Source organism: Bos javanicus, chromosome 1 (assembly GCF_032452875.1).
Source record: "Bos javanicus breed banteng chromosome 1, ARS-OSU_banteng_1.0, whole genome shotgun sequence".
Classification (NCBI taxonomy): Eukaryota; Metazoa; Chordata; class Mammalia; order Artiodactyla; family Bovidae; genus Bos; species Bos javanicus.
In genome coordinates, this window is record NC_083868.1 from 110,720,310 (window position 1) to 110,744,574 (window position 24,265).

General features: G+C 39.7%; 1 protein-coding gene and 1 long non-coding RNA gene across 5 annotated transcripts in view; one reads left to right on the forward strand and one right to left on the reverse strand.

Moving 5' to 3' along the window:
- LEKR1 (leucine, glutamate and lysine rich 1) overlaps nucleotides 1-13,582 on the reverse strand; it is a 214,911-nt gene extending 201,329 nt beyond the window's left edge. For 2 of the 3 annotated variants that reach the window (XM_061417727.1, XM_061417712.1), the window contains exons 1-2: nucleotides 13,479-13,582; nucleotides 10,484-10,573 (exon numbers count right to left, since the gene is read on the reverse strand). In XM_061417727.1, the coding sequence (XP_061273711.1) occupies nucleotides 10,484-10,531 (48 nt within the window). In that variant the 5' untranslated portion in view covers nucleotides 10,532-10,573; nucleotides 13,479-13,582. The remainder of the gene's footprint in view (nucleotides 1-10,483; nucleotides 10,574-13,478) is intronic. The other variant, XM_061417718.1, reaches the window with a different exon arrangement.
- Nucleotides 13,583-18,488: 4,906 nt separating this feature from the next.
- The window catches only part of LOC133248051 (uncharacterized), a 43,290-nt gene continuing 37,513 nt past the window's right edge, over nucleotides 18,489-24,265 (forward strand). The window contains exons 1-2 of one of the 2 annotated variants that reach the window (XR_009736605.1): nucleotides 18,489-18,848; nucleotides 20,451-20,563. This is a non-coding gene — a long non-coding RNA (uncharacterized LOC133248051). The remainder of the gene's footprint in view (nucleotides 18,849-20,450; nucleotides 20,564-24,265) is intronic. The other variant, XR_009736606.1, reaches the window with a different exon arrangement.

Consider the following 24,265-nt stretch of genomic DNA (forward strand, 5'->3'; position numbering starts at 1 on the left):
CAAGTCTATGCCCCAACCAGTAACTCTGAAGAAGCTGAGGTTGAAGGGTTCTATGAAGACCTACAAGACCTTTTAGAACTAACACCAAAAAAAGATGTCCTTTTCATTATAGGGGACTGGAATGCAAAAGTAGGAAGTCAAGAAACACCTGGAGTAACAGGCAAATTTGGCCTTGGAATACAGAATGAAGCAGGGCAAAGACTAATAGGGTTTTGCCAAGAAAATGCACTGGTCATAGCAAACACCCTCTTCCAACACCACAAGAGAAGACTCTACACATGGACATCACCAGATGGTCAACACTGAAATCAGATTGATTATATTCTTTGCAGCCAAAGATGGAGAAGCTCTATACAGTCAACAAAAACAAGACTGGGAGCTGACTGTGGCTCAGATCATGAACTCCTTATTACCAAATTCAGACTTAAATTGAAGAAAGTAGGGAAAACCACTAGACCATTCAGGTATGATATAAATCAAATCCCTTATACAGTGGAAGTGAGACATAGATTTAAGGGACTAGATCTGATAGAGTGCCTGATGAACTATGGAATGAGGTTCGTGACATTGTACAGGAGACAGGGATCAAGACCATCCCCATGGAAAAGAAATGCAAAAAGGCAAAATAGCTGTCTAGGGAGACCTTACAAATAGCTGTGAAAAGAAGAGAAGCAAAAAACAAAGGAGAAAAGGAAAGATATAAACATCTGAATGCAGAGTTCTAAAGAATAGCTAGAAGAGATAAGAAAGCCTTCCTCAGCGATCAGTTCAAAGAAATAGAGGAAAACAACAGAATGGGAAAGACTAGAGATCACTTCAAGAAAATTAGAGATACCAAGGGAACACTTCATGCAAAGATGGGCTCAATAAAGGACAGAAATGGTATGGACCTAACAGAAGCAGAAGATATTAAGAAGAGATGGCAAGAATACACAGGAGAACTGTACAAAAAAGATCTTCACGATCCAGATAATCACGATGGTGTGATCACTGACCTAGAGCCAGACATCCTGGAATGTGAAGTCAAGTGGGCCTTAGAAAGCATCACTACAAACAAAGCTAGTGGAGGTCCTGGAATTCCAGTGGAGCTATTTCAAATCCTGAAAGATGATGCTGTAAAAGTGTTACACTCAATATGCCAGCAAATTTGGAAAACTCAGCAGTGGCCACAGGACTGGAAAAGGTCAGTTCTCATTCCAATCCCAAAGAAAGGCAATGCCAAAGAATGCTCAAACTACCACACAATTGCACTCATCTCACATGCTAGTAAAATAATGCTCAAAATTCTCCAAGCCAGGCTTCAGCAGTATGTGAACCGTGAACTTCCTGATGTCCAAGCTGGTTTTAGAAAAGGCAGAGGAACCAGACATCAAATTGCCAACATCTGCTGGATCATGGAAAAAGCAAGAGAGTTCCAGAAAAACATCTATTTCTGCTTTATTGACTATGCCAAAGCCTTTGACTGTGTGAATCACAATAAACTGTGGAAAATTCTGAAAGAGATGGGAATACCAAACCACCTGACCTGCCTCTTAAGAAACCTATATGCAGGTCAGGAAGCAACAGTTAGAACTGGACATGGAACAACAGACTGGTTCCAAATAGGAAAAGGAGTAGGTCAAGGCTGTATATTGTCACCCTGCTTATTTAACTTATATGCAGAGTACATCATGAGAAATGCTGGACTGGAAGAAACACAAGCTGGAATCAAGATTGCTGGGAGAAATATCAATAACCTCACATATGCAGATGACACCATCCTTATGGCACAAAGTGAAGAGGAACTAAAAAGCCTTCTGATGAAAGTGAAAGTGGAGAGTGAAAAAGTTAGCTTAAAGCTCAACATTCAGAAAACGAAGATCATGGCATCCGGTCCCACCACTTCATGGGAAATAGATGGGGAAACAGTGGAAACAGTGTCAGACTTTATTTTCTTGGGCTCCAAAATCACTGCAGATGGTGACTGCAGCCATGAAATTAAAAGACGCTTACTCCTTGGAAGGAAAGTTATGACCAACCTAGATAGCATATTCAAAAGCAGAGACATTACTTTGCCAACAAAGGTCCGTCTAGTCAAGGCTATGGTTTTTCCTGTGGTCATGTATGGATGTGAGAGTTGGACTGTGAAGAAAGCTGAGCGCTGAAGAATTGATGCTTTTGAACTGTGGTGTTGGAGAAGACTCTTGAGAGTCCCTTGGACTGCAAGGAGATCCAACCAGTCCATTCTGAAGATCAGCCCTGGGATTTCTTTGGAAGGAATGATGCTAAAGCTGAAACTCCAGTACTTTGGCCACCTGATGCGAAGAGTTGACTCATTGGAAAAGACTCTGATGCTGGGAGGGATTGGGGGCAGGAGGAGAAGGGGACGACAGAGGATGAGATGGTTGGATGACATCACTGACTCGATGAACGTAAGTCTGAGTGAACTCCAGGCGTTGGTGATAACAGGGAGGCCTGGCATGCTGCAATTCATGGGGTCGCAAAGAGTCGGAGATGACTGAGCAACTGAACTTAACTGAACTGATAGAAATACAAAAGACCCTCAATAGCTAGAATAATATTGAGAAAGAACAGAACTAGAGGTATCATGTTCCCTGACTTGAAACTATAATGCAAAGCTACAGCAATTAGAACAGTATGGTTCTGGTATAAAAACAGTAAACAGACACATGGATCACTGCAGCAGAAGAGAGAATCCTGAAACAAACTAACACACTTATGGTCAATTAATCTACTACAAAGGCAACAAGAATATATAGTAGAAAATTGGATAAAAGGCAGTCTTCATTAAGTGCTGTTGGGAAAATAGGACAGTTATATGTAAAAAAAATGAAACTTGAACATTTTCTAACACCATATACAAGAATAAACTCAAACTGGATTAAAGACCTACAGGTAAGACCAGAAATCATTAAACTCCTAGAAGAAAACAGACAAAAACTCTCTTTGACATAAATCATAACAGTATTGTTTGATCTTTCTTCTAAAGCAAAGGAAACAAAAGCAAACATAAGCAAATGAGATCTAATCAAGCTGAAAAGCTTTTGCATACCAAAGGAAACCTTCAACAACAACAAAAAACAACCTATGGAATGGGAAAAAAATTTGCAAATGATATGACTGATAAGGGATTAATAATCAAAATACAAACAGCTCATAGAACTTGATATAAAAAGAAAACCCAATTTAAAAATAGAAAACCTGAATAAATCTTTTTTCATAGAATACATACAGATGGCAAATAGGCACTTGAAAAGATGCTCAACATTGTTAATCATCAGAGAAATGAAAATTAAAAGTCACAAAGATATCATCTCACACCTATTAAGAATGGCCAACATAAAAAAAAAATTAACAAAAGTGGGCGAAGATGCAAGGAAGAACAAATCCTCAGACACTGTTTGTGGGAATGTAAATTGATGCAACCACTTTTGCAAACAGAATAGAGGTTTCTCAAAAAAAAAAAAAAACAAACAAACCCTAAAGTAGAACTATCATATGATACAGCAATTCCAGTCCTGGGTGTATATCCAGAAAAAAATGAAAATACTAATTCAAAAAGATACATGCACCACAATGTTCACAGCAGCATTATTTACAATGCCCAAGATACGGAAACAACTTAAGTGTCCATCAACAGATGAACAGATAAAGAAGATTTGAATGGAATATTACTCAGCCATTAAAAAGAATGAAATTTTGCCATCTGCAACAACAAGCATGGACTCGAAGGGTACTATGCTGAGTGGAATAAGTCAGACAAAGATAAATATTATATGATATCACATATATGTAGAATCTAAAAAATACAACTACTGAATATGCCAAAAAGGAAACAGAATCACAGATAAAGAGAACATGCTACTGGTTACCAGTGGGGAGGGGGAAAGGAAAAGGGGCAAGTTAGGGATGGGGGATTAAGAGGTATAAACTATTATATATAAAATAAATAAGCCACAAGGATATATTATAGATCATAGGGAATATAGCCAATATTTTATAATAACTATCAATGGAATATAACCTTTAAAATTGTGAATTACTATGCTGTACACCTGAAACATATAATTTTGTACATTAACTATATCCCAATAAAACTTTTTTCAACCAATGACATCAAATACTAAACATGCAGAGAAACTGATCACTCATACACTGCTGGTGAGGATGTAAAATGTTACAGCCCTCCAGCAGTGTTTAGAAAACTAAACATGCAACTACCAAACAATCTAGCAATTGTACTTGAGCATTTGTCCTATGAAAATAAAAACACAAGTTCACATAAAAACCTGTACACTAATATTTACTGCAGCTTTATACATAATAGCCCCAAACAGGAAAAACTCAGATGTTCTTCAACAGGTTAAATATATTGCAGTACATTTATATCATGGAATGCTACTCAGCAACACAAAGGAATTAACTACAAATATAAGCAACAATATGTGTAAAACTCCAGATAATTACACTGATTCAAAAAAAAAAAAAAACTAATCCCAAAGACTACATATTGCATAATCCCATTTTTATAACATTCTTGAGGTGACAAAATTATTGGGAGACCAGATCACTGGTTGCTAGAGGTCATGAATTGGGGGTAGGATAGTGGAGGCACGTGAAAGCAGAGGTTGAGGTGAATGTAGCTATAAAAGGGCAACATGAGGAATCTTTGTTGTCACAGAATCCTTAACTGTGTCAGTGTCAATGTCTGGTTGTGATATCTAGTGGAGTTTTGCCAGATGTTACCATTGGAGCAAGTTGGGGGAAGGGTACATGAGATGTCTTGGTATTTCTCACAACTGCTTGTGAGTTTACAATGATCTTGAAATAAAAGGTTTGGTTTCAAAATAAAATATAAATAAAGCTGGTAATAAAATGCTAGAGATTAATCCACAGAGAAATTTCAATAAGCAATTTTAAGAAGTGTTGTCTTCATATACAAATTATACATGACATGACTATGTTTAGATTTAAATATACCTCCAAAGTACATTTACCCTAACACCTATTTTTCTAGAAAACTTCACCTTAGTAAATTCTGGGACTCTCTATGGCCAGGCAGCAAAAGTATTTTGGACTGCTGTTGCTGCTGCTGCTGCTAAGTCGCTTCAGTCGTGTCCGACTCCGTGTGACCCCATAGATGGAAGCCCACCAGGCTCCCCGTCCCTGGGATTCTCCAGGCAAGAACACTGGAGTGGGTTGCCATTTCCTTCTCCAATGCATGAAAGTGAAAAGTGAAAGGGAAGTCGCTCAGTCATGTCCAACTCCTAGCGACCCCATGGACTGCAGCCCACCAGGCTCCTCCATCCATGGGATTTTCCAGGCAAGAGTACTGCAGTGGGGTGCCATTGCCTTCTCCGGTATTTTGGACTACAAATTAACAAATACAGACTTTTCAATATTCATAGTTTTTTTTTTTTTAAGTTTTCCCTAATGAACTCTCTTGGGTCACAATATTAAGTGAACAGTCTCTTCAAAAATTATATAGCTTCTTATGTCTTTTGTAAGTTTCAAAACTACAATTGCTTAAAAAGACACATATACCCCCACACATATAGACATATCACTACTTTTCCAGGATAATAGCGCTAATGTTTCAATGATATTCTCTCCTTTTCCTCTACTTTAATTCAACACAAAATCTGATCCTAGCCACAGTGGCCCAAAATGACCTAGAAAATTAAGTTTATTTTCTCTGGCAATGACAACCTGTGCTTGGAAATATAAAACTGTTATTCTGAATAAATTTCAAAGTTCCAAAGTACTAAAATTACTGAAACAGGACAAAATGAGCTGTTGCTGGTAGGGAAAGGGATTGTTATCCCAGAAAGAACAGTGTGCTCTCCAGCCCTTGCACTGCCACTTCTGTATTATAAAATAAACAACTCTGGTCTCTTTATTTTACTTTGTGTCCTGTGATAATAAATATCTCCTGAGGCTAAAATCCCATTAAAAGTGCTCATTTTGTCACCATTAAAAAATAACAAGAGATCAGTTCTACTTTTGCAAAATAACTGAGTTTTCCACTGATTTGTTGAGGTTGTTCTGACTTCTGTGTATATCTTCTAGCAAAAACAGCAAAAAGGAATATTACTCATTGTTCTTCTTTCTAAAAAGACTCCATATGTTTCTGAAATAGGTGCACATTCAGGAAGGGAAGAAATATATAATTATTATTTTGCTAATCTGTAAGTGTTTTAATTTTAATTGTGGCAATAAAATACTAAACACAAAGTGTACTATCATTACAAGTGCATTCTGCTTTCAGTCTGCTAGATGAAAATTCCAGCAAAGCTGCTACTTATTGGAAGTCAGAAACAGGCAGGAGTCAACTTTGTCTAGAGAGTATATTTAGAGATATAGTCTAAGTACATAAAGAAGTAAGCTGTAGAGTCCAGCAGCAGACAAAGGGGACGAGTATGGTCTTGCCTTCCAGCCCATTAGTCTGTTTGACATTTTCTGCTACTTGTGGAGATGGGAATCTGAAATGTGTTTATGCTCAGTCAGAAATTCTGATAAAAAAACAAAAAGATCTGGGAGTGGTTGTCAAAAGATTATCTTTTTCTTTCTTCCTTAAGATTTCCTAAGAAGATAAGACTAGTGGCAAGAGGATTTAACAATCTTCTCTTTCTAATAAGGTAATGGACTAACTAGAGCTTAGTATTATCGGTATTCTCCATACTTTTCCTTTGTTGGCCATCTCCCCCACCACATTTATATTCTCTTGCAACTCTTATCTACTGCTACCTATTTTACTAGTGTGTGTACAGTGTAGTACAGTCATTTCCATTTCCTTTATCATATATCTTTCAAGTAACTGATCAACCATCCTATTTCCATATTATACAGCAAAAGTACAGAAAGAAAAATACTTCCCTCACTTCTCTTTCCTGATTTCTACACTAACCTTTCTTGCCTACACACAGCAAAAAAAAGGAAATACAGCAGGGGCTTCTCTAGAAAGAAGCCATTAGGGTTAGTCACTCAGTCCTGTCTGACTTTTCGCAACCCCATGGACTGTAGCCTGCCAGGCTTCTCTGTCTATGGGATTTTCCAGGCAAGAATACTGGAGTGGGTTGCCATTTCCTTTTCCAGGGGATCTTCCTGACCCAGGGATCGAACCCAGATGTCCCGCATTGCAGGAAGATTCTTTACCATCTGAGTCACCAGGGAATCCCCTAGAAAGAAGAGCCAGCATAAAAACTAACATAAAAAGTTAACAAAAGAACAAGAAAAAAAGCCTCTAAAAGTCTTCTGTGTCACTGTACACTGATCCACCCATCCTCATTCTTATCCCATAAAGAAATATAGCACAATTTCCAAGTCATTATGAAAGCCTAAGATTTGTTTTATCTTAATAATGAAATCCCTGGTGGCTCAGATGCTAAAGCATCTGCCTACAATGTGGGAGACCTGGATTCTAGCCCTGTGTCAGGAAGATCCTCTGGAGAAGGAAATGGCAACCCACTCCAGTACTCTTGCCTGGAAAATCCCACGGACAAAAGAGCCTAGTAAGCTACAGTCCACGGGGTTGCAAAGAATCAGACATGACTGAGCGACTAAACTTTAATAATGAAATGGTTCTGATCTGAAGTACTCTTATTACTATTATAAGCTTATATATCTGTTTAACGTGCTTGCATATAGAATAATGTATGCAAGCTGACTAAATAAATATGCTTTAACCAGTTACATTATGGACAATCTAGAGGAATCAAATATTAGGTAAGAAAACGAGTAACTGACATTCCCAAAACAACCTCTAACAGGCTGTGGGATGCATGTGCATACTTTTGGTTGCTTTATAATCAAGTACCCAAAACAGTGTCTGGCACACTACAGGCACTTGATAAATACTTGTCGTACAAGTGTATCTAACTTCAGTCTGAAAAAGTGCAAAGATGCACTTTACAGGCTAAGCATTCAGCAGACCAAGGGCTACAATCAACTCACTTGTCCAGGGCCTTAGGCAGCTAAGCTACTCCTGGCCTCCCCACCTCTCTGCATTAAACAGACAGCTCCCTGTCATTTAAGATTTGAGAATATATGTGTATTTAAAAATGATTGGTTTTAGCATTTTAAAAAAATTTACTTATATAAGTACCTTAAACAAGAAAAAAACCACATTCTTCAACTTATTAAAAACTCTGTTAAAGACATACTCTTTCATGCATTTAAAACACTGAAGTTGTTAAACATTCTCTACCCTGGCCAGTATTTTTTCTTACCAGTGAGCTTTTGTTCACTTAGCCCAGAATAACCTTTTCCCTGTCTGTCTCTAGGAGTACTTCGCTTTCAAGGGCCAGTTCCAGTTCTATTTCCTGCATAAAGATCCTCCCTTGACCATCATGATACTCAAGGATTCCTCTTCCCACTTTCTCTATTTTCAGAAAAGATAGTATCTTACATGACATTTAAATCAAACATTGTCTTTAGGGTCTTTTTTTTTTTTTCATGTCATTATATATCTGCTTCCTAATAGATGACTGGTATCTGAGTATGGGTATTGTTTCTTGCAGATTGTTTTGTTTCTTTTTATGTCTACCACACCAGCTAGTAGTACATGGAAAGAAATCATCTGAGAGAGTGTGAGGACACTCCACGTATTCAAACACATCTAGGTACCATTTCTCAGGTAAGCATAGCATAGCTGAGCTCTCTGAACTTTCTCTTAAATCTAACTTTAAAGGTGAAGTGAATTAAATGCAATGGTATAAAAGGTTTTTTATGGTAACTGGACTTCCCTTCTAGGACCTGCTAGACTGCAGTTTATATAAATCTAAAGGACATGCAGTAGAAGTAACCATCAAGTTAAATCAATGGCATGATTAATGCTAACAGGCATTACACGCATAAAAGATAAAAATATACCTGAGAGCTGACTGCAGTTTTTAATTAAAAACTAATGGACTGTGATTAATCTTAAACTGACTATAGATTTACCTTAAAAACTGAATGATAAATGAAAGTTAAGGTTTGAGGTTTTAATTCGTAATTTGTTAATCAATTTCAAAGAGATATTTTTAATTATGCTGTTAGCAATGTATGCATTGCCACAGTAAATATGGGAGAAATGATTTTGTCTGAGAACAGATATAAATTAACAGGTAGGAAAATAGCATAGCAATGGTGAAAAGAATTGATTGTTAACCAGATTAAATGAGTTGATATCTATAAAAGGCCTTAAAACATGGTAAAAGATAAGAATTAAGGTGAAACTGAAATAGACCCTTTTAGAGAGACACTCTTAAAATTTCTGCATCATAAAAAGTTACAAACTAGGACTTCCAGGTGCCACAATGGATAAGAATCCACCTGCCAATGCAGAGGACATGGGTCTTCCTGATCCAGGAAGATTCCACATGTTGCGGAGCAACTAAGCCCGTGTGCCACAACTACTGAAATCTGTGTGCTCTAGGGCCTGCAACAAAGAGTAGCCCCCACTCCCTGCAACTAGAGAAAGCCCTTGAACACCAATGAAGACGCAGCACAGACATGAATAAATAAAAATTATTTTTTAAAAAGTTACAAACTAAAATTTTTTGTCCTTGGAAGAAAAGTTATGACCAACCTAGACAGCATATTAAAAAGCAGAGACATTACTTTGTCAACAAAGGTCTGTCTAGTCAAAGCTTTGGTTTTTCCAGTAGTCATGTATGGATGCGAGAGTTGGACTATAAAGAAAGCTGAGTGCCGAAGAATTGATGGTTTTGAACTGTGGTGTTGGACAAGACTCTTGAGAGTCCCTTGGACTGAAAGGAGATCCAACCAGTCCATCCTAAAGGAGATCAGTCCTGAATATTCATTGGAAGGACTGATGTTGAAGCTGAAGTTCCAATACTTTGGCCACCTGATGTGAAGAACTAACTCATTTGAAAAGACCCTGATGCTGGGAAAGATTGAAGGAGGGAGGAGAAGGGGATGACAGAGTATGAGATGGTTGGATGGTATCACCGACTCAATTGACAGGAGTTTGAGTAAGTTCCAGGAGTTGGTGATAGACAGGGAGGCCTGGCGTGCTGCAGTCCATGGGGTCACAAAGAGTCCGACGTGACTGAGCAACTGAACTGAACTGAAAATTTCTGTAGTGGTTTACTATTAATTATTTGTTTTGCAAATACATAATAAGGATTACTTAACATTTGAAACGGACCCATTTATGTCTTTTATTTTCTGAAAAGCTGCTAGATAAATATCTAAGTATAGTATTTGGCCATTCTTGAAGCCCTTACAAGGGCTCCAAAAACACCTGGTCAAATACCATGCCAGAATTATATATCCAGCTTCTTTCACAGGCTGAACATTTTTGGCACTGAAGTGAATTCTACAGTTTTGACTATTATAATTATTCCCTTCCCCACTCCACCAATTCACTGCAGATCCCCTGACTAAAACAAATATAAAACCTCTGAATGCATTCTCCCATGTTTTAGAATTAACTGTTAAAATTCTAATGTTGTGCTATAATAACATAGTAACATACCTTTTGGATTTCTTCAGGTAATGCATGCATGGGAACATGACGATCCATAATTTCCCAAAATATACTGAAGGAGCTTTGAAGTAAAATAATCTAAAAACATTGATGGTGATAATTAGTATTAAAACAATATGAAGAAAATTTTAAAAAGATCAATTCCTACAAGTATTTGGGAATCAATGGGTATAACTATTTTCACAGATGTTTGTTTCATCAACTCAATGTTAAAAGGTACAAATGAGGTTTTCTCATGTGGTTATTAGGCCAACAGAACAGGAAGGACCTAGAGAGACTACTGAATTAAAAATAACATTTTCTTTCTTTGGAACTTTATAATTGTAACTTCTGTAGTGGCTTACAACTAGTTATTTGTTTTGCAAATACAGATTAAGGATCACAAAATTTTAAACAGATCCATTTATTTCATTTAAAAGAAAAGTTTTTCCCCTGAAAAGCTGCTGGAAAAAATATTTATAGAATAGTTTAGCAGATAAAAGAAAGCAACTGTGACATTAATGCTGGTTTAAATGAAGTACAGGAAAAAATATTTAGAGTTATCAAGTTAAATATGATAGGCAAGCACTGAACAGAAAAGTCACTAAAGCATAAGAAGCCAAGTGCCAATTTTACCAAAAGTGGACATTTATATAATTTTTACGCAGATGTTTTACTTTTAATAATTTTCATTTTATAATAAAACAATTCAATATAAAACTCTATCACTACTTTCATAAAACCACACAAGATTAATGCAGGTGCACTTTGAGTTCTTTTTTTTAATGTTTCCCAAATAAGGAGAAAGAATAAACTGTCCAGTTTCAGGAGTGAGAGATGTTCATTCATATGTATGGGTATATACAGATACATATATATATACACACATATAAATGGGAAGTGAAGGGGGACAGCAGAGTAAGATAATATAGGCACAATTCCACAGCAGGAAAGACTTGAGGGTCAGGAGCTGTAGACAAGGAACAATCTAGACGTTCCAGGAAAAAAATGTCTTATCTTCCTCATGGGAATGGGGAATTAGCAAAGGCTTCCTGAGGAGGTGAGTGAGGAGGTTTACATTTGATCTGGACAAGATTTTATAGTACTCTATCAGAAAAAGTAACCCCAGCCACACAGCAAGATGTCAAGAAAACTGTAATTGACAAAAGTTCCTGTTTTTTTTAATTGTCTAAGTATTGGTGGAAGGATGGATTTCCAATCCCCCTTGTTAGCAAAGTTCCATGTTTAATGAGCTGCTGTTTAAAATAAATAACTAATGGGCTGTCTTCCAACCTAAAGATAAAGGTAATACAATGTGTATGGACAGAGAGAGTAAAGTTAACTGATGTAGTGAACATTGGCCCACATGGCCAAGTACATAATAATCTGATGTTTGGCAGACTGTCACAGTGATGTGGCAAGAGATCATTATTCACAGAAAGCTCATTATTCTCATTCCTGTCATTTTACAGTGAGCTCACCATCAGTAAAATAATATGGCTTCATCTTAATGAAACTCTATTGTGAGCAGAATTTTTCCTAAAATTACCAACTAAATTTCCTTTTTAAAATTTCACACCTAAATGTATTTGAGAGCATGAATCTAGTGGCACAGTATCGTTACTGTAAATCTATTCCAATTTTGTGGCCTTACTATACTGAGTGGGAAAAATTGGTAGGTGTGATTACGGAGGAAAAAATTTTAAATCCTGCCATCCAGAAAATTTCCCCACAATGCAGAAAGCAGTTTTATTATCACATAAGCATTTAACTAAACTGTGAGGCACAGCTAATCTAATAAGATTACAAACACAGAAAGAAATCCCACTTTTTAATATAGCCAAGCAGATACACTCCACTACATACATGTTCTCAAGATAAAAGATTAAAAAAAAAAAAAAGATAAAAGATAATTTGTCCTCAACAGAGCTTGCTATACTCTATTTCATATTGTTTTAAATTCACCTGGTAATTGAAGTGCTAGCTAACAGCGTTTGTTCAAATGAATACATATCTCTAGACAAAGCACTTGGTTACTAGAAGCACTAAACTCCCAAAGTAATATGGAGATATGGGCCCTGTTTCCCTTGATGTTTACATTTTAAAGAAATGGCTCCCAGGTCCTCCAGAAAAATATTCTGGGTCTTCAAAAGATTTGCATACATACATGTTGAAGGAACAGAGGAAGCACACAGCCATAAGAGGTTTCCCAAGAAAGGGATGGGAGAGGTCTCTTTCCCTTTAACAAAAGGGGAAAAAAAGGTTTTTTTTAACTTTTAATTTACTTTCATTATTTTGCTTTTTTCTTTTTAAATCAAAGAGGCCCTTTTATTCTCTCACATTACACACTTTCTCGACTCTTCTTCGACATGAGGTGCGGTGATAACCAGCGGTAGCCGCGTAGGTATTTGTGAACCTGCTCTGACAGGATTACAAGGAAGATGTCAAAAATACAGACCCGTCCCTAGTCGTTCACTTCCGATTCCCTGCATGACACCAGTGTCACGCTGGGCCATTAACTCACGTTCAGCTTTCAGGCCCTTCCCTAAAGAACCATTTCTTTAGTGTGAATCACCACAGATGAGGTCAAGGTCAGGTGAAGAGGGAGTTCACGTCTTGAGACATTCTGAAGGGGCAGGATTTTCCAAATAGAAACTAACTGCAAGTACAGCCAAAATCGGCTTGCAAGGGTTTTGAAATCTGTCCCTTTATAACCCCGTTCCCTCGGGACCCGCGGAGGCGGGAAGAAGAAAAGGTGCGGGAATGAGGCCTATCCTGGCCACGCTCTCAAAGAAGAGGGCGCCCAGCCGGACGGGCTCGCGAAGACTCGACAGAGGCAGCAGCCGGGGTCAGGGGCAAGGCGCGGGGCCCATTCTCCGGGCGCGGCACCACGGCTCGGCTTTCCGGCTCTGCCCCCGGGGTGCCAGCACGCCTCTTCTTCGGAAGTGCGCGCCGGGACCAGGTCATTCCGGGGCTCAAGAAAGCCTTTCCTTGTCTCTCTCACCTATACTTCGATTCCGCCGGGGGCAAAAGGCTTTCCTGGTCTCCCAGGAGACCGTGCTGCACGTCAGCCTGACGTCAAGGCGCGGTGACGTCACGACACACGCCGCTCGCCAACGCGGAAACAGGACACTGCGCCGCCCCGGGCCAAGTCCTGGGCGGAAGCTTGAAGTCTCCTGGCTGGGGTCAAAGAACGGGCTCAGCAATACGCTGGGTACTGTGAGTGGGAGGCAAGGGATGCTAAGGGCGAGGCAGAGGAGGGCCGGCTGGAGTCGTGGGGGCGGCTGCAGGGATGGAGGGAGACATTTCTAGCCCAGAGGCGGGTTGGAATGACGGTGGCAGAGGTGGAGGACAGAGTCGGTCTACCTCTCACCCCTCAGTGGAGTCGCAAAGAGTCGGACATGACTGAACGGCTGAACTGACTGTGACCCTTTATTACAATTTTTCTTCTGTTAATTTTTCTCAGGGGTCATTGACCCCTGATATAGAGAAGAAAAAACAAATTCTTACTAGTTTTTGGAGTCTATATAAAGTGATAACCTAGGGCTTTCCACGTGGTTCACACAACTTTGTGTTGTCATGTTAACATTTCAGTTCAGTCGCTAACTCGTGTCCAACTCTATTGGACTGCAGCACGCCAGGCCTCCCTGTCCATCACCAACTCCCAGAGTTTACTCAAGGTCATGTCGATTGAGTTGGTGATGCCATCCAACTGTGCTGCGGTTCATGGGGTGGCAAAGAGTCGGACATGACTGAGCGACTGAAGTGAACTAGGAGTTCAAATGTTTTGTCATCTGTTCAGCAATAAATTGTATACTAAATTCTTTTTAGCCATGAGAATATGATTGAACAAAATTTCCAATGAGACAAGTTAGGCCTTGAAGAAATAAACATCTACTTTCAAATATTCAAAGTCAAGCTCTACAATGAACCCTTTGATGATTGTAAACGTGTACTCTTGTGGCCTGTTCATTACTGATAAGAGCTTCACCCAAAAATGTACTGTGCGCCAAATATGTTAATATTTATCATATGAATATATTGATTTTTAATTGAGATATAACTGAAATACATTAGTTCCAGGTATCCAACAAAATCATTCAATATTTGTTTATATTGTAAAATAAAGGCAATAAGTCTAGTTAACATCCATCACCACACATAAATACAATTTTTTTTTCTTATGATGAGTGCTTTTAAGATATGCAGTCTTAGTTTCTTTCAAAATAAACAGTACAGTATTATTCACTATAGTCACAGTGCTGAAACACTACATCCACAGGACTTATTTTCATGAATATATTTTAAAACACAAAAAGAATAAAGCTTTAACAGTACTCATTTAATACTTTTAATGAATTTGATGCTCAAAATTATTGTACTGACAGTTCTTTAACCTTAGCATCCAACATCTAGCCTATAACAAATATCAATGAAATCAGACTGAAAATTGATAATTGCCTTATACACTTTAAAAACTTTTTAAAGAACTTGCTTTTTTAATGAAATTATTACTTATTTCTGAGATTTCCATAGATTCTAATGAAGCATCTAACATTTGTTTTGATAAGTGACTGGCAGCAGTGATTTCATTCTATCTTTATAGAGATGAAGTTCATGTTTCTGTACCTATAATTTTAGGTAACTATGGAATTTATAAGACTCAAGTTAGAGTAATTTTCCTGTCATTTTTTTTTTTTTTTTACATCTCTAGTAGGATATTTTAATGCCATTAAATCAGGAGTTGTGAATCATCTGAAAAGTATTTTCCTATGAACTACTGATAAAAAAAATCAAACATTACTATCAAACAGGTGAAAAAGATGAATCATAGTAGCCCTGGTTTGCAAGGGTATAGAGAAACTAGCACTCTTTTTTAATTTGTATTTTTGGCTGTGTTGTCTTCGTTGTAGCATGCAGGCTTTCTCTAGTTACAGAATGCACTCTACAAATAACCAAGCATGTGTGATCTTAGTTCCCCAACCAGGGGTTAAACCCACACCTCCTGCATTGGAAGGCAGATTCTTAACCACTGGACCATCAGGGAAGTCCCACAATTAGCACTCTTAAACACTGCTTTAAGATTGAAAAATTAATACATTATGTTTTAAACACCTTGAAATGTTCAAAACTATTATAGTGGGCACCTGATTCTCCCTTCTTCCTTTTGTTCAGGAATCCAGACTTCATCATCCTCCCCTCTGCACCCTCTACCCATAGGCACACATGAATCAGCCCAACTTCAGGAATGATTAGGTCAATTCTGCTGACCACTTTCCCTTTACCAGTGATTTAAATTAGGAATGGGCCTATGACCCACTTCTGACCAGACTCCAAGGGAAGTCGGCTATAAGCTTCTGAAAAATTCTTCCTTATTAGCACAAATACTTAAGGTTCATCACAGTCTTGCTTCTAATGTTTAAAAATCTGAAGTATCAAAATAAAATAAATTATTTATCAAAGAAGAAGATTGTGCGGCTGTTAAAATGATGATGTAGTTTATTGGTGGTGAATGTCCCAACGGATTCTATTCCTTTTTTTATGAAAAAAGGCAAGTTACAAATAGTATTATAAATTTTTAAAATGTATTCCAAATAGCATTCTAAGTGTGTGTGTGTGTGTGTGTGTGTATACACACCTTATTACTATCAATGTATATTCTATTAGGATATTAAAGGTACCTCACAGAATCAGCAGAAGAGCTAAATAACCAAGCTTCAAGAAAACAGGAAACAGGACTGCTTTGAGAACTTTAGGAACTCTAAAAAGCCATAGAAAGTCTCAACCCTTTGAATCTACCACTTAACTCAAAGTTGGTTCCTTTCTCTTTTACAGTCTCTGTCGGTGGCAGGGCAGTGGTGGCTGATAACCATTTTGAAACCAAGAGGAAATGAGACTTTTATTCCCAACCTCCAGTTAGAAAAATTCCAGGAAATGACTGTTTAGCACACCTTGAGTTATACCCCAATCCCTTGATCAAATCACTGAAACCAGGAGGAGTCAGGTACCAGTCTCCTAACCAATTGTGGTTCCCAGGGAGGCCAGGCTATACAGGATGGTACCTCCCTTTCTAATTACACGTCTAGAAGAGAAGAGAGAGAAGAATCTGAGAAGGGGCAGTTCTGTCCTAGAAGAAAGGAAGAGTGCCAGGAGTGCAAGGCAAATCAAATAAATGTTCTTACCTACAGAAGGGAGAATCTGAGTTAACTGGGAGAATATTTTAAAATTAAAGTGAATCTTGCTATCCTTCCACATGTAGTAAGTTGAAAGGTGAACATATGTATTCTGAAAGAGCCTTCTGGGAGTTTATGTAGGTACCCTAACCCCGGAGAAGCCCCTCTTACATGAGGGTGTGCTGCTTGTGTAACGAAAGCGAGTATGAAACTAGGCACCACTGGCCCAAAGGTAATAATAGGGAAATAAACAAAAGTGTAGATCCACCAAATGAAATTTTAAACAAATAAGCTAATATGTAATTTTTTCAGCCGACCCAAGTGGTTTTATGTGTTCAGCTATCTTGGTGTCAATATTTTTGACAAACATTTGAATTATATAAACATATCTGAATGAAAAAAAAAATTCCCCCCACATGGTCTTTAGAACGAAGTTGAATTGTGGTGTCCTGTAAAGTCAGTTGTTTTTTTTTTTCTTTTTCAAATATTCTTGGACTCTTTTGAGTCACCATGCAAGAGGTCTCTCCCGTTTGTACGCCATTAAAACCAGGCATCTCTCTCTCCTTGCAAAATAAAGCACTGGCAAGAACGCTTCTAGGAGGAATGATAGTTGCCCAGCATCACGACTCTGTTATTAATCTTTGTGCAGAGTGCACAAAACTTGCGTCCCAAAGCCGCCGTCCTCGCTCTGGTTCCTTCCTGTATAAGCATGTCACACGAACGCACCTGTGTGCCGAGCCTCAAAATGTAAAGCTTTCCTTGGAAAGCTTCCCCGGAACGACTGCTTATTGATAGAGCAGCTCTGGTTCCCAGTTCGTTTAATACATCCTGTCTGAGCGGGTTTTATTACTGAATGTTACCCAGGTTCCGATAACAAGGAGACGCCGTGTCCTCCCGGGTGAACTCACTCCCTGTCCCAGAAATATAGCGTGACTCTCCTCCCCGCTGCGGTTGTAAAAGTGGAAACCCGGCACCGCCCTCCTGCACCTGCGCTCCCGCCCCGCGGCAGCGGCGACGAGCCTGGCTGGGAGGGCTGCCCGGGGCACGAAGTGCGTGCGGCCGCCGGGCGGCGGGTCACGCAACCCCGCGGCCCCGCCCCCGCTGCCTGCGCTCGCCGCTTCCGCGCTAACCCGGGCTTCCTGGCGGGCCCTGCGTCCGCCTCGCGTGCCGGCCCGGCCGCCTAATCCCGTGAGGAATCCCTGATTCCGCCCGGCCCCCGCCGCCAACTTGAGCCCGAGCGGCTAATGCCCTCATTTTAACGCCGAAAAGTACCCAGCTCCGCTGCTGTAAGGCAAAGAGCTCGGGCGGCGGGACGAGGGCGAGGGGGAACGCGGTCAAGGAGTCACGAGTCGGCTCCGCGGACCGTTCTCGGCTTCCTGAGCGGCCCCGACGCTTGCTCGCCGCCTGCCTTGCAACCACAGCAGCCTGGCGGCCTTGCACCCTCCCGGTGTTGTGCCCCGGGAAGAGGGTCCCGCGCCCTCCACCCCTAGTACCCCACCGCAGCCCTTTCTGCCGGGAACTCAGGGCGCACGGGAGTCAAGTGGCGCTGCCAGGCGACTGACCCGGTTGACCGGCGCCTTCCCCACACTAAGGGGGTTGGCAGCTGTGTGTTAGAGGGTGGTGAGGGAAGGGCCCTCCGAGGCTGAAAAGAGCGAAGGCTACCGCCTGGGAGGTCAAGTTATTTGTTGACGTCCGGGGGCCGTCTTCCTGCAGCCGGAGAACGCCGGCGGCGTGGTGACGGGCAGGCTGGGCCTCCGAGCGGCGGTGGGGCGCGTCCGCACGCAGGCTCCGGGGTGGGCGCAGCCCCGGCGCCTCTCACGCTACGCCGCGTGCAGGCGAAGCAGCGCGTGTCGTGACGAGCGGCGATGAGCTCAGGCAGTTACCACAGCGTCGGGCTGGGAAGTGCAGCCTGTCACGCAGCCCGGCCTCGGCTGCGCGCCCGCCCTGCCTCGGCGGCCTGGCCGCACCGCCCCTCACGCCAGCTCCGGCAGAGGGAGCTGAGGGTGAATCAGCCCCTTCTAGGGGACGGGGAGCCAGAGAAGAACATCGTGGAGAATGCAGCTTGCACACATAGGGGGCTGGATTCCTCGATCAAACCGGTTTGCGAGGCACACACTGATACTGACCTCTGTGAATCACTTGTTCTATACTTTGCCCAGTAGGTAACTGTCTAAAAACCACTGTAACACGGGAACTCAAAGGTCAGTAAAATGTGCCTTTAAGTTGCTTACATTACTTTGTTCAACAGGCAGTGCACACGGCTTGCATATGCATGCATTGGAATACACATTTAATTTATACAGTCAAGTCTGGAGGCATGGTCTGGCAAGAGCGATAATTGTGGATTCAGTACGAGAGTCAGAGTACAAACAGTATGATTACCTAAAAGGACAAATGAACTGAAAAAAAATTGCGACCATGACACGAGGAAGCCATTACATTCATCATTTCATGGTTTTGAACATCTTGTACCAACTCAGCTACAACACACAGCGGAAACTTATAATTAGACACAGAAATCGCCAAGTATTTAGTTGCACCAGGCAAACATTAAAAAAAAAACAACAAAAAAGGCCTTATGTTATAGACACATGATTAACATCCATACTTAAGAGAGAAGTGATCTTTGAATTTTTTTGTATTTCGGTCATTTCCTCAGTATACATGTGACTCGCTGGTAGGTATGTCTCTATGAAACAATTAGGATTAATCACCATGTGCAGAAAAATTTTAAATGTTTGTCATGACAATTTTTTTTAACATATTGTAATGTTCATATGCTGCAAGTTCAGTGAGGAAATAGGGACTCGAGCCTAAGTGCTTCCCAAAGGGCATCAAGTGAATGTTTTGAATGAAGAAAGGAATGAGTGAATGAATGAATGTGTACTCAATCCTCTGAGGGTTAGAGCCCTAAACTAAAGTATCTTGAGTGAGTAATACAGCCCTGCCATTGACTCATGTGTGATCCTGGTTTGATGAAAATAATGCTTATAGCATACCTGTTTCACCAGATGTGTGGGGAGGACTATACCTTACTCACCAAAGGTGCTTTGAAATCTTTGGTGGAAGGTGATACATTCAATTATAAATAATACACTGTGATTATGCAACCCCATATATAAAATTACAAAGTAAAAAGTAATGTTTATAAGCATCTTTGCCACCAACTTTTTGTTTGTACTTAGTCTATCAAGCGGGCTTCCCTGTTCTGACAGTCAAGAAGAATCTGCTTGCATTGCTGGAGAACTGGGTTCGATCGCGGGGTCCAGAAGATCCCCTGGAGAAGGGAATGGCAACCCACTCCAGTATTCTTGCCAGGAGAATTCCATGAACAGAGGAACCTGGTGGGCTTCAGTCCATGGATTCACAAAGAGTCAGACATGACTGGGCGACTAACACTTTCACACTTTTCACAGTCTTATCAAGCACTGAACTATATATAGGCTGCATCCTTATATAAAATGTTTGGCTTGTAGACATTTTATTGTTGGTGATGTTCAAGAGATGTTTTAAATAATTGGTATTTGAGTAGTATTTGTGGTGATGTTATTTTATAAGCGAGTTGAGACCTCTGGCCTATGACGTGCCTAAGAAAACTAATTTTGATGACTTTCTAATTTGATCTGTGGAATCTTGAAAGCAAGATAACTCTTGCTTCCTAATGCTCAGTGACTGAATGTCTAGGATTTGAGATATATTTAATCAACATATTAAGGGACCTACTGTGTTTCAGGTATGGCTCTAGGTGTTGGGGACAGAGCAGTAACCAATTTTTAAATGTTTTTGCCTCTGTTTAAATGCAGACCACCTTAGGAATAGGAATATAATATGTACATCTTTGTGTACATGTAAAACCTGCTCCTCATCTCAACTTTTAGAAGAAATCTCCTGAGAGGAAAGGAGTCACCATAAAATGGTAAATAGTTTTAAGTTGAATCAGAAGGCAGATACCATACTTAAACAACCTCTCCTATTTAGAGATTCATAAGACAGAACCACCCAGGACTGCCTGTTTTCCATTATTCTTCATATCAAATTTGACTTCATCTTTCTCAGTGCTCTCATCTATGATTGGAAGGCTCTGATACCCTTTCTGCCAGGCCACCATATACATGTGCAGTTTGTTGACTGCATAATGGTGCCTGGCAGAGGAGGTGGGTAGGCTTTGAACTCCATCCTGTAACTTTACCTGCTAAGATACATGTCACCCACCTCAGGAAGTAGTGTTTTTTTTAAAAAATTTGAACAAAGTACCATAAGGCTCAGGGGCTCTCTGTTCTTCCGAGTTCTTAGGCACCTAGCTCTCATCTGCCCTTCGACATGTATTTTCTTACTATATTTAATAGCACTACTCTGTTATGAGTCTCCAGACAGGGAGCACTGGGGGATGGGAAGAAGCCACGGCTGAAGGAGAAATGAACCAACTCCTGTCAGCTTCCGTGCGTGCTGCATGCTAGCTCGCTTCAATCGTGACCGATTCTTTGCAACCTATGGACTGGAGCCCAGCAGGCTCCCCTGTCCATAGGATTCTCCAGGAAAAAATACTGTAGTGGGTTGCCATGCCCTCCTCCAGGGAATCCTCTCAATCCAGGGATTGAACCCCTGTCTCCCGCATTGGCAGGCAGATTCTCTACCACTAGAGCCACCTAGGAAGCCCTGTCTGCTTCCAAGATGACCAATTAATATCTGGATCAATGACGATTAGCTGAGGCATGAACGCTGTAGGAAATGTTTTGCAGCAAAACAGAAACAGTGCTGGAGAAACAACCTGACTTTTCCATTTTAGCAAACTGAAAGAACAGTCAACGTGCAACAGTTTGCTTAGTACTGCATTGCAACCCAAGGGCACAATGCCATCAGGCAACATGGCTCAACCTTTTGGCTGAGCTCATTTGTTGGATTTGATATCAGATGATTTGACATAGGCCATATGTCCTGCTGAACCCTGGGCACAGCCTTGCTATTAGCCTTTTCATTATCCGTTGCTAACTTCCCTGTGGTCTGTTGACCGTACTTCACTGTTGCAAACAATGAATGGTAGAGACTACAGTCAAGATGTAGTGACCTGATTAGTCCAGACTCCTGCAGGGGAAGACGTGCAAATAGATAAGCCCCAACAGGACCTGAAGAACCTTGTGGTTTTGAAATCTTGGGTGGATGGGTCCCGCCCTGTATACGCCTTAAATCTTCTGGTACTTTGAAGGTATAATTATTGCTCAGCAACTCCTGGGATGAGTTAATTAGATCTTTGTATGGTTTGATTATAAAAAACTTACTAAAATGTGCAAATGTGTGCACAATGTAGATATATTTTTAAAACATGGAATTTTATGTTTTTAAAACACGTAAGAGCATAAAAATAATCCAACTGCATTAAAATCTTTTAAAATATAGTCTTTTTCTAATAATAGTTAAGCAGATAGTTTTGTATTAATAGTTTTAACATATAGAAATGTTAAAGCAAATGCAACATATTAAGGAATGTGATTACTCAGAGGAATACAATTTATCATTTCACATATCAAGTAAAAATTCCTAGGATATTTCTTAAATTATTTAACAATTATTTACAAAACCCTTTAGAGAGTATTGCTTTCAGTTTGAAACTATATAAGTTTCAAAGTGGGCAAACAGATAAAAGATTCTATAAACCTTATACCTACTGAAGATAAGAATAAAAGCAATTGTAGAACTTTACAGATAGAAGACACCTAGTAAATACAGTTTATTATTTTAAACTGATTAATATAATTCCTTACTTGAGACAATAAATGTAGCATGTAATATTGTTTCCTGTTTCAGGACAGAGACTGCTTCTTGTTGATATTTGCATCACTAGTATCACCCAATAAATGGTGATGATTGAATGAATCAATTAATGAATGAGTATGAGAGAAAACTCCTAAGAACCAACTTCAAGCACTTCAATCTAATCCCTAGGCCCTCCCAGTTTCTCTCTTGCTGAGTGTCTTCCCAGATTATTGATGCTTTACGTGAGCAATCAGGAAAGAGGAAGCAATCCAGATGGAAGGCTAGCTGTGGTCAGATGCCTCTGAAATGAACAAAGTATTTGCAGATGTTTCAACAAGTGGAGGGGTTGGGCTGAGTCTAGGCCACAGGAAACAACTTCCACACCTTGGGGCTACTACAATAAAGGTATCATCGCTCACTGGCACAGGATTTTGTTGGAAACTTGAAAAGGCACTGGGGTTGGAATGCTGCATGAATCCAGACTTGCCTCAGGAATGCCACAAGTGATCAGAATTAAGTATAGAAATTAATGTGATTTGTAAAAATAGCAGTAAGTTTCATGGCTATCTGGAAATCAAATCCTTTAATCACTTTAGACAAAACTAATGAAACTAGAAGAAACCATCATTGATTTTGAGAGTCTCCTTCTAAATTAGTTGGCCTTTGGCTTTTGGAGAGCAAAGTTCAAATTCCAGTTCCTGTCTGACAGGAAAATAAGTCAGACACAAAGTAGATAGATAGTCTTTTAGACTCCAAACTGAAACAGCAGGGCAGAAAGGAGATCTGAGTCTTGAAGAAACTTTGTTTTTGAAGTTGCAGAATTCAGTCACCTTCTGTGATATTTTTCACTGCCTTTTGAGGCAGTTCACTTTATTTTTAATTAAAAAAAATTTTTTTAGTGCCATCATTTTATTTTGTATCAGGGTATAGCCAATTAACAATGTGATTATTTCAGGTTTAAGGCTGTTCACTTTAGATTTATGATATTTGTCCTTGTTGGCAAATCTATTCAGATGTAAATAAGGAACTTTGTATTTTCTAATGGAAAAATTCTAAATTCTACTATGTTCAGTGCGTGTTCTCTTCCAGACCATGTTAAATTTCTAGCGGTGTAGTGGACAGTGGGGCACATGATTATAAGTACCAATTGCTTGATAAGATATTAATAAGATACAAAGCCACCTTAAAAAGCTCAGAACTAGATTCAGCCACTTACTGACTTTGTGCCCTGGTCACATTACTAGGGCTTCCCTGGTGGCTCAGAAGGTCAAGATTACTACCTGAGCCTATTTTCTCATCTCTCACATGATAACGATTGAGGAGGATGGTTTTGTTTTTGGCTTGGTGAGCAAGGAAGAGATTATTTTCTAAAACAATTATCTGAATGCTTGGCAACATTGGATTTGTCCCATAAAATCCTAAACTTTTAAAGTGAGAAGATTTTATAGTAGCATAGCTGTGGACATTTACTGATAGGGTTAAGATTTTTAGTACCCCAAATGAAAGTTTTTTGAAAAATTATAAAGAATAAAAGAAAATACTTGCACTGTTACTAAAATTGGGATATTTGGAGGGTAGAGTAAAATTAATTAACCCCAACATTATTAAAGAATTGTACATATATTGCTATTCTAATTGAATTTGCTCTTTTAAAATATTGGGATTCAATATACACAGACTAGATGCTGGCAGCAAATCCTTTTATATATTTTTTTAAAACGAAATAGGTGTATTAGACTTGCTGCAACTCCCTCTTATAGAATTAGAGCAAAGAAGAAACTTAAGTATCATCAAGACATCAAATTCCTCATTTTATGGATGAGGAAATAAATTCCAAGAGGATAATTTATTTTTTTAATTATTGTTA